Below are 14,384 nucleotides of genomic sequence, written 5' to 3' on the forward strand. Positions count from 1 at the left end.
CAGAACACACACACACACTCACACACTCACACACTCTCTCTCAACCAACCATCCAACCAGCCCAGAAACAAAGTGTCCACCCTCACCTGAAAGTGTATCGATGGCCTTCATGGCTATCTTCTCGTCCGGGCAGTCCACGAACGCGTAGCCACTTTTGACCAGGAACGGGGCGCTGAAGGGGATCTTCCACTGCTCGAAGATAGTTTCCAAGTCCAGCGCGCTCGCCTGCTCGCTCACGTTGCCGATGTAGAGCTTATTCATGTTGTTGTTCGCATGCGAGAGGAGAGGGAGAGAGAGAGAGGGCGAGCGGGCGAGCGTCCGTGCGGCGGCGGCGGCGGAGAGCAGCCCTCGGATGGGCAGTGCTGGGGAGAAGGCGCACTATGGTGGAGCGGTGGGGCTGGGAGGGCTGGGGGGCGCTCCCTCACTCCGAGCTGAGCTGCTGGATATTTGATGAACGGGATCTCCGCGCGTGCTCCCTTTCCCCTTTTCTTTCTTCCCCACCTACTCTCTCTCTCACTCACTCTAGCTCGCTCTCTCTCTACCAGCAGGGGGAAAGAGAGAGAGAGAGAGAGATAGAGAGAGAAAGTACTTCTTCTTCTTTTTTTTATTTCTTTTTTTTTTTTTTTTTTTTGCAGAGACACCGCCTCCAAATAATGCAAAATCAGGGGGTGCACCACCAGCACCAGCACCACCAGCACCACCACCCTCAGTTAGTATGCCTTTGAATGAGCCACGTGTTCAAACTACAGATCATAGAAATTAAGCAAGGACTGTTGCACCGGTTTCCTCAATTAGGTGCTGGACTTGTGGAGAGGAGGGTGGAGGAGGGGGTGGAGAAAGGGTGGAGGAGGGGGGGGGGGGTGATATGCATTGGGGTGGGGTAAAACCTGGATACGTGCTTTAAGGGATTCCGTGCAAGCTCACCACCAACCACCATCATAACTCAACCCCGCCCTCTTCCTCGCCGTCCTGCCTTCTGATTGGTGGGTGCACGTAACGAGAGTAACCCATAGTAGTAACCCATGGCAGCAGCCTCGCCTACACTGGACTGCTGTATAGTAGGGGTCTGAGGGGGAGGGTCTGCCATTCATAAAGCGCGTGAAGCGTGCTGGGCGCAACACACAGCAGGGTGTACTTTTCGTTAGGAGGGAGGGGCGTGAGGGGTGTATTTACACACTCGTGACCTTTCTAACCCCCAGTTCAGGCTGTGTGTAGTCCAGTGTGTGTGTGTGAATGTGTGAGTGTGTGTGTGTGTGTGTGTGATGGGGTTACTGTATGTAGTTTTGGTTGTGACTCCATACTGAACCCCACTGCAGCGTCTCCACCCACAGGACTCTGCTCTTCCGGTGCAAAGCGGAGAGGAGGGCCGTGTGGAACATGGCGAGGCTGCTGAAGGGCGGGCCTTGTCCAGCTACATGGCGAGCACACAGGCCTCCTCCTCATGCGCCCATACGTCGGCCCACCGCGTGCTGAAGATCCATGTAGGCTGTAGGCCCCACACCAAAACCAGGCTGCCTGTGTGTCGCACACGAAAGCCTGTATCTCAAAAAGCGAAATTTGGAGTGTTTCTATTGGTCAATTTTAATACTTTTTGACATAAGGTGTAAAATCTGACCGTTACTCTTTATACTGTATCAGAATTTCATGACGAATGGACCAATAGAAATGCTCCAAAATTACTACCATTGAAAGTTGAGCTTTTCCCCCTTTTTATTTTGTATCCGGCACCAGCGACAGTACACATTTAAGAAGACACGCCACACAGTGCCCTGTAAAGTCCTGTAATTGACATTTATACTTCTGTACCATTATCTCATGATCACAGCTTGTTTTTCTCTTGATCCCAAGATAATAAGTTGATTTGATGTGATATCATTTATTTTTCTCAAGATACAAATGAGTTTTTCTCATGATAAATATTATTTCCTCAAGATACAAATGTATTTTAATAAGATAAATTATTAAGTTTTTATCCAGACAACAATCATTGTTTTCTCAGGATAACAATTAAATATTATCTCATGAAAACAAACATTGTTTTCTCAGGATAACAAATACGTATTATCTTGTGAAAACGAACATTGTTTTCTCAGGATAACAAATAAATATTATCTTGTGAAAACAAACATAGTTTTCTCAGGATAACAAATACATATTATCTAATGAAAACGAACATTGTTTTCTCAGGATAACAAATAAATATTATCTCGTGAAAACGAACATTGTTTTCTCAGGATAACAAATAAATATTATCTTGTGAAAACGAACATTGTTTTCTCAGGATAACAAATAAATATTATCTTGTGAAAACAAACATAGTTTTCTCAGGATAACAAATACATATTATCTCGTGAAAACAAACATTGTTTTCTCAGGATAACAAATACATATTATCTCGTGAAAACAAACATAGTTTTCTCAAGATGAATGTTGTTTTTCTCAAGATAACAAATATCATTTTGTTAGTAATTTGATTTGTCAGGATATTTTTATGAAAGTTGATGTGGCTGTTTTTTTTTAAAAGAAAATTAATTTTTAATTTGTTCTTGAGAGAACATTGTTATCCTGACAAATCAACATGTTATCATGAGATCATGAGAAAATTAGGCTGTGAAGCAATGGCACAAAAAAATACAATTAATCAAGTCCTTTCTGACCTCTCATCTATATTATCCATATTACACCATCGCTCCTAAACCCAGCCTGATTACCTTTACACTCACTGACTGTACCCCAGCTCTGCACTGTAAATATTATCCCATAACCTCCATTCATCTCTAAAAACATCAGAATTCTCCCCTAAAAAACCTCCAACCTTTCTACCGTGCCTCTAAAGCTGGACATGCTCTGGGCCTGGATGCCCAGCATGCACACACACACCACTCAATGCTCCAGTAGGCCGGCTCGCATACTGCGCTCCCATTGGTCGGGCTAATCGTCCAATCAGAGGCGGGCTCCTGTGCCCTTACTACTCTTCATTCATTGGTTTCCCTTCAGCTACAAAATCCGGCCGCGAAAAAACGGCGGTGCAGAAGAGCCCGGATTCACAGCGGTACATCTGAGGCGCGTCCCCGCGGCTGGGGGTAGTTGGGGTGGTGGTGGTTGCGGCGGGGGGGACAGGTGAAGCCCACCTTCGTTCGAATTTCGCCTTTTGTCTTGGTTCCGGGTGTTTTTGGGGGTTTGGGTTCTGTTCTCGTTCTTCAGCAGGTACTGATCTCAGTCCTACGGGAAGCTTCGGTTCGTTTGACGCGTTTTAATGGATTTAGCTTCTGTTCTAATTCAGCTTCAGCTTCAGCTCCGCGGGACCGGGATAAATGTGCCCGCGCGTTAATTTCGTTTGTTTATTAATATCTGTGATGAAATATAACCCGAGTTAAACAGAACTGATCAGAGTTTTTTTTCTTTAATAATAAATAAACCCAAAACCAGCCGAAACCTCTGTCAGAAAGTCTACCCCCGTCCCGGGACCTGGACTTCTATCACCGCGGAATGTGCGGCTTGCTCCGCCCGCCATCTGGCAGTTTCTATAGGGTCGGGGTTCGGGGAGAAAGCTCGAACATGGGGCAGAAGAAGGGGTTCAGAGGAACACTCGTTTTCTGGACGCTGGAGATTCAAACGGAATATCAAAAATGACATAAAAATGATCTCGAGATCTTTATTTTTTCTTTCAGCCGCAGATTCTCCGGTTTTGCGCCTTTTTAGACGTTTTGCTGATCTGCCCAAAAACTCCTGAGGACCACAAACAGAGTCTCCAGCGCTTCCGTCCAGAAGTTCGGATGCCACCTCGTCAGCTAAACTCTTCTGAGAGTCGGACTCGTTTTTTTATTGTTCTGAACTTAAGCTGCGAAGCTCTGGAGACCCGCAGAACCTCTGGATGGAAGACCCCAGGCTGTGGAGAAGACCCCGGGCTGTGGAGAAGACCCCAGACTGTGGAGAAGACCCCAGGCTGTGGAGAAGACCCCGGGCTGTGGAGAAGACCCCGGGCTGTGGAGAAGACCCCAGGCTGTGGAGAAGACCCCGGGCTGTGGAGAAGACCCCGGGCTGTGGAGAAGACCCCAGGCCGTGGAGAAGACCCCAGGCTGTGGAGAAGACCCCGGGCCGTGGAGAAGACCCCAGACTGTGGAGAAGACCCCGGGCTGTGGAGAAGACCCCAGGCCGTGGAGAAGACCCCAGGCTGAACGTATGGAAGTGTGTTCGCGCGCGCCATGTTGAGCGGATTTAAACGTTTCGCAGAAGTTCTCCTGTCGCTCATATCCTCTCCCCGACGTCGCTTTTCTGTCTTTTTTCCCTTCGTCTTCTGGAGAAACGGCGCAGAAACCTCTGCAGATAATTGTGTGGTTTCGCCCCAAGCTCCTCCTGGCCCGTTGGAGCGGGGGGTTCGAGCTCGGGTCGATCCATAGGCGGGACACATTTACCTTTCAGAAAATGGCGGTTTAGATTTAGCTACATTGAGACGCCGTCCACAGCCCAGCACCTTCCCTTCCTCCCCTTTGTTCGGGTAGTGTGACAGTGTGGTCAGTTCAGCCTCAGAACTGGGCTCAGCTGACCTGTATCTAATAAAGGTAGGTGATAAATGAAACACTTTGTTGCGATATATTTGTACTTATTACTGAGGGTGAGAGTTTATTTACAATATTTAGATCACCATGATTTCATCAAAACCTTTATCAATCATTCTCATAATAATTAATATTTAATAATAATAATAATAATAATAATAATAAAAAAATAAAAATACAAAACCCCAACACCAAGGGTTCTAGAGGGTACTAGAAGAACCTCTGTGGTTCCTGAAGAAGCTTCCTTGTAGAAGAGGTGAATGGAAGTGTGGAGAACCTTTTAAATAGTTAAAGAACCTTTACACTCCTCTCTTTTACGAACATGCTTCTAATGTTGGTTAAAAATGAGCACAGCTGGAATTGGGTTGTTAATTGTTGGTTAAATGTTGGAACCTAAATGTTGGAACCTGAACCTATAGGGTTCTGTCTGACCTCCCATGTGTTTACTGTAGTGGACGTGTGAAGGGTTCCATTACCTGTATTACTGAACAGCTGTAAAGAGGAGGGGAGGTGTAAAAACACCAGTTTATTTACAGTATTAAATTACGTAATTTTTTTTTTCAATAATAATAAAAATTATAATTTAATTAAATTTTTAAAAACATTTCCAGCTTTTCCAACTTTTGATTTCTGAAAGAACCACGTTTCTTCAACAGGTGAGTAACATTTAAAATGGTTAAATAAACTTTTACATCAAACAGCGGTTCTAGAACCCTGTAACCGGTTCTTCACACTACCTCTCACTCCTGTTATAAACGTGGTTCTTCTATGGCTTCACCCAAAGATCTGTTTTGGGTTTTGTAGAAGCTTTTGTTTTGGCCCAGTTTTTGTAAGACTAGTGTTGCTCTTTGGTTTATTGGTTCTTTATGGAACCAAAATTGGTTCTTTTCTTGTTTTGACCTCATTTAAAGAACATTTGTAGAACCTTTTTCTGCTTTTATTAAAGTTGTAGAATTACAATCAGTTTTTAAAGTTGGCACAAACAAAAGCAGCTCTGTTTAAACACTGGTTTCTTCACGTTCCTTTAGGAATAAAACCTGCGGGACCTAAAGGGTACTATCTGCGCCTCCCCACACCTCCCCTCCCTCCTCCTCCAAATCATGAGTCTATAGTGGACATGCAGGCGTCCGGCTCAACTGAACTGAACGGAAAGTAGAAAGGCCTTAACAAGGTCTGAAGGTACTGGGGGCTTAAAGACGTGGAGTGTGTGTGTGTGTGTGTGTTTGTACTTGTGAATAACTAAACCTGGTTATAGGAGATATTTGAGGACACTACAGGAGACTGTCCGTCCTGCGACACTGGTCATTACTGTCTGTTTAAGGTTCTCATGATTAGTTAAAGGGGTTCTGCTGTAGTTGAACAGTTTTGGCTGTTTATGTAGTTTAAACCTTTAACACAGCAGTGAAAACACACCTTTAGTTTGCAGTATCGACGCACTGGCGTGTAAACTTTTTTATATTCAGATTTGTATATCACGTTGACTATCATACTCCTGATATACAGCAGTATGCAAGTTTGATTCCTCTGTCAGACATAAAATCTGCTTATCTGGGCAGTAAGAGCTTCATATATTAGAATAATATAATATATATATATATATATATATATATATATATATATATATATATATATATATATTAGAATAATATATATATATATATATATATATATATATATATATATATATATATATATATATATATATATACTAATATTACAATAAACCCCAATAACATTCCTACAGAACGACATGGTTTAGATTCATAATTACTAACTAAAGTCTTTAACTAAAGTCTGTGAATTTCCCCACTGCAGGACTAATAAAGGACTATCTTATCTTATAATTGCAGCAAAATGCTACAATTAAACTGTATTTATTGATGATAGATGATTAAAAAATGAACAATTTGTAATTTGCAGTTGGTTTCATTATGTATATTAATGAATGTATATCTATGACTGTAGAAAATCTGTAAGTTTTTGTCAATAAATAAGTAAATAACAGTCCTAAACTAGAACTCATCAAAATTCATATTCTTTGAGTGATTCTGTAGAAGAACCACTTTTTCACCAAACAAAGGTTCTATAAGCCTTTGAAGGGTTCTCCACACTACCACTCAATTCTTTCCGAAAGCAGAACTGTTTTTTTCTGGCATCACCCCAACAACCTTCTTGTAGAACCTTTTATAGTTAGGAGTGTAGAACGGTTCTAGTGTCACTGAAATGGTGTGGAATGACGGTCAAATGTTCAAGTTATGCATGATGAATATTATATTAATCATACGAGCACATCTGTTTTAGGTTCAGTGTTTAAACATTTCTCTCTTCACGTTCATTTCGGAACAAAAACATCTTACGTAACCTATAGGGTACTATCTTAATCCCCACCCACCCCACACACACACACACACCCTACCGTAGGGTCTATAGTGGATATAGGCGTCCTGCTCAACTGAACAGAAAGTACAGAGGACACAGTGTGCTGGCCTTGAAGAGGTCTGAACGTACCGCTGTCTTAAAGACATGTTGAGTGTGTGAGTGTAAGATTTTGGAGCATTTCTATTGGTCCGTTCATCAGGAAATTCTGATACAGTATAAAAAACATCTGCAGATTCAGATTATGGAGATAAGTTAGATTTATTTTGTCTGATATGATGATTATGTAGTTCCTATATACATATTCCTGTATTAAAAACACTGATATTAGAATAATCACTAATAATAACAATCCTACAGAAAGTGGTGGAGGTTCTCCATCACTGTGTTCATCATTAGAACATCTCCAAAGTTCTCCTCTCTCATGGAGTCTAGTATTATTTAGAGTTCTCCTCAGATCAACACCTGGTTTGGTGGTAAATCAGGGCTTAATGATGGTAAAGCAGGTGAGCTGCTGCTGCTGCTGCTGCTGCTGCTGCTGCTGCTGCTGATGGAGTTGAACACATCCTCCACGCTGTGCTGGCTGGACTGGGGGGCGTCCAGGAGAACCCTGGAGGAACCGAGCTCTGTTCTTCAGACCAGCTCACCGACAAGATCTCACTACTTTCTTTCTTCAGAATGAGAAGCTCTTGTTTCTCCTTTTTACTGGATTCATGTTCAGCTGCTTTATCTGTTCTGATGAGATCTGGAGCTTCTACAGTAGAACCCTCTCACTGCTGAGAGACGGGGGGTAGAGTGATGGGATTGGGGGGGCTAAAACCTCTGTCCAGCATTGTGTTATCGGTCACTACCACTAATGTGAGACAGTCTAAATACAGAGTAGTGATACTTACACAGTAGTTACTGAATAAGCAGTCTAGAACACTTCTCGGCTACCAGGGGGTTTCAAACCTGGGTCTCAGAATCTGCCACAGATCTACTGTTCAGCGGTGTGTGTGTTCGCGTTCCACAGCTGGATACACTGGTGCAACGCTCCTATTTTAAAGACTTTAGTCAAGTTAGGCATTCTGTTCTTAGCTAGCGCTCAAATCTGTGATTATTAACAGTCCGATTTTTGCATTTCGCTCCATCTCACCTCAATGTGCTTCTCTCTTTATGTTCACCTGCTTCTGTTCTGATGGGATCATAAATAATGAGGTTTTTTTTTTAAATGGAGCAAATTATGGATTCTTTTGTTAATTACTTGCAATTAATAGTAAACTGAAATCTGGTCCCAGGTGGGAATGTAATGGAGACATTGAGGCTCTTTACAAAAGCAGTGAAATTCAGTCAAAATGGAGTGTGAAACTCTTCAAGCCCTCAGTTTAACAGGGGCTTGAACGTTTAACGGGGTAAGAAGTGAAACATCCTCAGTAGTTATTTTATCATGTGAAATAAATATACATTTATTCTTCTATGCTATGAAAAGATTCAGTAAGTCTGTTTAATGATAAATCTATATCATTGTAAAAGTCTGAAAGTGGTGCTACAGCACAGAGAGTCATAATTCTCTACAGAGAGTATTTACGGAAAATATCTTTACATTTAAAAAAAAGTTCAATTGCAAAGTAATTCCAACCTGAGCTGAAACCTCTGTTCTGTATTAAAGAAACATAAAGAGAGAAGCACATTGAGGTGAGATGGAGCGAAATGCAAAAATCGGACTGTTAATAATCACAGATTTGAGCGCTAGCTAAGAACAGAATGCCTAACTTGACTAAAGTCTTTAAAATAGGAGCGTTGCACCAGTGTATCCAGCTGTGGAACGCGAACACACACACCGCTGAACAGTAGATCTGTGGCAGATTCTGAGACCCAGGTTTGAAACCCCCTGGTAGCCGAGAAGTGTTCTAGACTGCTTATTCAGTAACTACTGTATAAGTATCACTACTCTGTATTTAGACTGCTCCTGACTCCTAGACTCCTCACAGTGCTGGATAGAGGTTTTAGTCCCCCAATCCCATCACTGTAACCCCCCCCCCTCCCCTGTCTCTCAGCAGTGAGAGGGTTCTACTGTAGAAGCTCCAGATCTCGTCAGAACAGATAAAGCAGCTGAACATGAATCCAGTAAAAAGGAGAAACAAGAGCTTCTCATTCTGAAGAAAGAAAGTAGTGAGATCTTGTCGGTGAGCTAGTCTGAAGAACAGAGCTCGGTTCCTCCGGGGTTCTCCTGGACGCCCCTCAGTCCAGCCAGCACAGCGTGGAGGATGTGTTCAACTCCATCAGCAGCAGCAGCAGCAGCAGCAGCAGCAGCAGCTCACCTGATTTACCATCATTAATCCCTGATTTACCACCAAACCAGGTGTTGATCTGAGGAGAACTCTAAATAACACTAGACTCCATGAGAGAGGAGAACTCTGGAGATAAACACAGTGAAGGAGAACCTCCACCACTTGTAGGAGTGATATTATTAGTGTTTATTCTGATAAGCAGAATTTACACAGTGCCCAGGACGGTCCTTGATCCCTGCCTGGGACACTGCCCCCTGGTGTTTAAGGGGTCAACAGAGAGCAAGATAAAGATCAGTGAGGTGATCAGATATGAATTATGATGATTATTCTATTTACCCCCAGAGTGTCCGACACCCCGCCCTATCTGAGACCTTCAACCCAGCGCCAGCGGTTGGCCGTCTGCAGCTGTGGGACACCATGGACCATTCAGTGTGGAACCAAAAGTGGTCCTTCGATAGCATCTCTCAAAGAACCCTTATTAGAGCCTTTATTTTAAGGAGTGTGTTCACATTTCCTGTGAAATACCAAGCAGTCATGTGGTTGTGTTACGTCACTTCCTGTTCACGTTGGAGGAGGGGCTACAGGTTCATCACTGGAGCCCAAATCAGAGGTCAGGGGGTGAGAGTCTCACCAGACTCCACTGTTCTCCTTCAGTAAACTGGGACTGTGAGCAAACCCTGGACTTTCCAGAAGATCAGAAGCTCTACTTACTTCCTGCTCAGTGTTTATTTATTCAAATAAATAATACAGATTAATATTGGCGATTGAATCTGAACGATGTATCAGAAGTATAGATATACAGTGGGGGAAAAAAGTATTTAGTCAGTCACCAATTGTGCAAGTTCTCCCACTTAAAGGCTGTAATTGACATCATAGGTAGACTCAACTATGAGAGACAAAATGAGAAAAAATTCTGAAAATCACATTGTCTGATTTTTAAAGAATTTATTTGCAAATAATGGTGGAAAATAAGTACTTGTTCACCTACAAACAAGCAAGATTTCTGTCTGTCACAGACCTGTAACTTCTTCTCCACTCATTACCTGTATTAATGGCACCTGTTTGAACTGGTTAACAGTATAAAAGACACCTGCCCACAACCTCAAACAGTCCCACTCCAAACTCCACTATGGTGAAGACCAAAGAGCTGTCGAAGGACACCAGAAACAGAACTGTAGACCTGCACCAGGCTGGGAAGACTGAATCTGCAATAGGCAGCAGCTTGGTGTGAAGACATCTACTGTGGGAGCAATAATCAGAAAATGGGAGACCTACAAGACCACTGCTAATTTCCCTCGATCAGGGGCTCCACGCAAGATCTCAGCCCGTGGGGTCAAAATGATCACAAGAACGGTGAGCAAAAATCCCAGAACCACACGGGGGGACCTAGTGAATGACCTGCAGAAAGCTGGACCAACGTCACAAAGGCTACCGTCAGTAACACACTGAAGAGTTTTGGGAGAATGTCTTATGGTCAGATGAAACCAAAGTAGAACTGTTTGGTACAGTTGGAGAGTGAATGCTGAGTTGCATCCAAAGAACACCATACCAACTGTGAAGCATGGCGGTGGCAACATCATGCTTTGGGGCTGTTTCTCTGCAAAGGGACTAGGACGACTGGTCCGTGTACATGAAAGAATGAATGGGGTCGTGTATTGTGAGATTTTGAGTGCAAACCTCCTTCCATCAGCAAGGGCATTGAAGATGAAACGTGGCTGGGTCTTTCAGCATGACAATGATCCCAAGCACACTGCCAGGGCAACAAAGGAGTGGCTTCGTAAGAAGCATTTCAAGGTCCTGGAGTGGCCTAGCCAGTCTCCAGATCTCAACCCCATAGAAAACCTTTGGAGGGAGTTGAAAGTCCGTGTTGCCGCCAACAGCCCCAAAACATCACTGCTCTAGAGGAGATCTGCATGGAGGAATGGGCCAACATACCAGCAACGGTGTGTGCCAACCTTGTGAAGACTTACAGAAAACGTTTGACCTCCATCATTGCCAACAAAGGATATATAACAAAGTATTGAGATGAACTTTTGTTATTGACCAAATACTTATTTTCCACCATTATTTGCAAATAAATTCTTTAGAAATCAGACAATGTGATTTTCAGAATTGTTTTCTCATTTTGTCTCTCATAGTTGAGTCTACCTTTGATGTCAATTACAGCCTCTCTCATCTTTTTAAGTGGGAGAACTTGTACAATTGGTGACTGACTAAATACTTTTTTCCCCACTGTATGTGGAAATCTTTTAGACAAGATGGCCATAATATAATACGTATATTATAAGAAATGAGCATATTCGAAATACATCAGAATTATCATCAGAAAAAACATTGGGATTAAAGAAGCAGCATTACGACTTCATTTCACTCTCAATCAACATAATCAATCAACAGCAGCAGATCTCTGAGCCAAAACTGGGCAAATTATTAGAAAATTATATGTACTATGTTTATTATAATTATATTTTTGGATAATTTATATAGACAGAGATACAGTTAGAATTTGAATATTCAGTGTGCTTTTTTTCTATTTCTTTTTGTATAATTATGTGTGTAGACAGTTAAGGTCATTGGCAGATCCTCACAAACGAGGATTAGAATAGTAATGAAGACCCAGCTCCTACTTCAGTGTAGAGTAGGTAGAGTATTGTGGTCATACTGACCTCTTAGAGGGATCTTTAAAGGGGTGCAAGTATTTGTCACTGTACAGTGAAATGTGACCTGAAATGTGAACTCTGCATTTACATTTAAGGCATTTATCAGATGCTCTTCTCCAGAGCCACTTACAAAAGTGCTTAGCTATTTACCCAAGAAGAACCTCAGCTAGTTTAAATAGACTAAAATTTAAAGCTCCTCTAATCTTAGACTCTACTAAACACAAGTCAATATGGAGACCATAGTACTCTTCTCTTCGCCTGAGTACTCTTCTGAGAGTACTCAGGTGAAGAGAAGAGTACTATGGTCTCCATATTGGCTTCAATCTGGGTTTGAGGACAGCTAGCGTTGGACTCTGCTGTTCAGACACCCAGGGAAAGTTCGTTCCACCACTTCGGTGCAGGACAGAAAAAAGTCTGGAGTACAGGGTACAGTGAAGCACTTCTGTAATTCACTCTGGAGAAGAACGTCTGCTAAATGTTGTAAAAGTAATATAAATGTTTGTGAGGATGAAAATATAAAGCAGGATGTAATTTCAACCACATTCAAATTCAGTTTTGCTTAGCTTTGCATAATATCTGCTATGATTTAATAAAAAATACAATTCTGAATATATATATATATATTAAACCAGCTCAAATTCAACAGCTAAAATTAAACGTCTCTACTCTTCCCTCCTGTTTTTAACTGAGTATTAAAGTCAGATAGGTCTTGATAGTGTAGATACGGACCTTCTGCCTTATTTTAATCATTTATTAATTTTTATTTTTGAATGTGTAAGTAGTTAACCTACGCCATTTATAAACACCCAGTGTCCAGCTCTGTCCGTCAGCACGATCGAGCCTTCCTGTCACTGTGCCTTTAAAGCTGCAAACCTCATTAATATTAAGAAGGTCAGTGGTGATTGGTTCACTGTGGACAGAGGTGAAACAAGAGGGCAGCCAAACCCAGCAGCAAGTGGCTGAGGCCCTCAGGGTGAGGGGTGGGGGGGCTTCCGGCACTGGACGTCAACCCCAGGACCACGCCTGATTTCAGGGTTTGTTAACAGATGAAGCCGTACTGAAGTCGTGAAGCCCTTACACACCTTCCACCTCTCCATAAAGAGTGGAGTAGTGCGGCCTGAGCTGGAAAGTTTAAGCACTGATGTCCGGCAGATGTATGAAACGAGGAGGCCGGGAGCAGCAGGTCAGGGGGTCACCTAAGCTGAATGACCATTCTACAGCTCAAACAGCTCAGTATCTACAGCTGTGGAAGCTTCTCTCAGTGGAGAATCATCAGATGACTCCACCACTGGAGCCCAGTGGAGGTTCAGAAACACCACCGTGTGTGATGCAGCATACCTCCACCAGCAACACTTGATAACCTGATGCAGGTGAGGATGAAGGGGGGGTGGGGGAGAAGAGGAGGGTCATTTCAGGTCATGTTGTAGCATTTCTATTGGTCCATTAATCATGAAATTCTAAAACAACATACAATTTTATTATTAACATATAAGAATTAATATTGATTATGCTGTAAACGATGGATCTATTTTGGTCAAATTTGTTTTATTGTTTTGACAGTTGGACCAATAGAAACGCTTTGAAATGATCTGGAATGAACTCTTTACATTTACTTTCTTGTAAAAATTGTATTATTGTTATTCCAACATGTGAGTGTTTCTATTGGTAATAGAAATATTAGTATTTCTATTCATCATGGAATGTTGATATAATGTCCTCATTAATACTGTAAACCTTGCTCAGTTCATATTTCCCCCCATAATCACTGCATCACTGTGTTAGAGGGCTTCCTAACCAATCAGCAATCAGCTGGCTTTCTGAGTGGTGTCTTTATGTCCAAACGTTTGCATAAGACACATACATACATACATATATATACTATATATTAAATATAAATTTATAATCTTATATATGTATATTCATTTACATATATATGTATGATCTAATCTTATATATATATATATATATATATATATATATATATATATATATATACACACACACGTAGTGTATGTATATAATATATAATGTGTACGCAGATGTGTACGTTCTGAGTAGATTGTAGCTTATATATATATATATATATACACACACACAGACACATATTCTTATCAGAACATTATGACCACCTACCTAATAGAGGGAATAACCGAGAGGTTAGCAGTGACCCCCTCTGGTATCAGTGGCCTGTGGGGCTCCACCGTTGGGAGGCGCTCAATGTGTAAGCAGTCCATTCTTGGTGCACCTTCTCTACGGTGGCTGTAGAACATCTCATGAAGTCAGCAGTTCCTGGATATGCGACCAGATTTTACCCACAGGCCCATTTATACTAAAATATCATGTCACCAACCAGAAATATCCAGCCAACAGCATTCTGTGGGCAGCGTCCTATGGACAGGTTGCTGTTGCTAGATATTTCTGGTTGGTGATCTATTCTCAGTGATTCTCAGTGTTTAAACACTCCAGCAGCACTGCTGTTATCTGATCCACTCGTACCACCACCTCCGCAGTACTGAGCA

The 14,384-nt window shown here is 42.2% G+C and overlaps 1 protein-coding gene across 1 annotated transcript in view; it reads right to left on the reverse strand.

The window, feature by feature from the left end:
• Positions 1–261, reverse strand: part of igf2bp3 (insulin-like growth factor 2 mRNA binding protein 3) — a 36,193-nt gene extending 35,932 nt beyond the window's left edge. The window contains exon 1 of the mRNA XM_072674477.1: positions 87–261. Within this exon, the coding sequence (XP_072530578.1) occupies positions 87–261 (175 nt within the window). The remainder of the gene's footprint in view (positions 1–86) is intronic.
• Between the last annotated feature and the right edge of the window lie 14,123 nt (positions 262–14,384).

This window comes from Salminus brasiliensis, chromosome 3 (assembly GCF_030463535.1).
Source record: "Salminus brasiliensis chromosome 3, fSalBra1.hap2, whole genome shotgun sequence".
NCBI classification, from domain to species: Eukaryota; Metazoa; Chordata; class Actinopteri; order Characiformes; family Bryconidae; genus Salminus; species Salminus brasiliensis.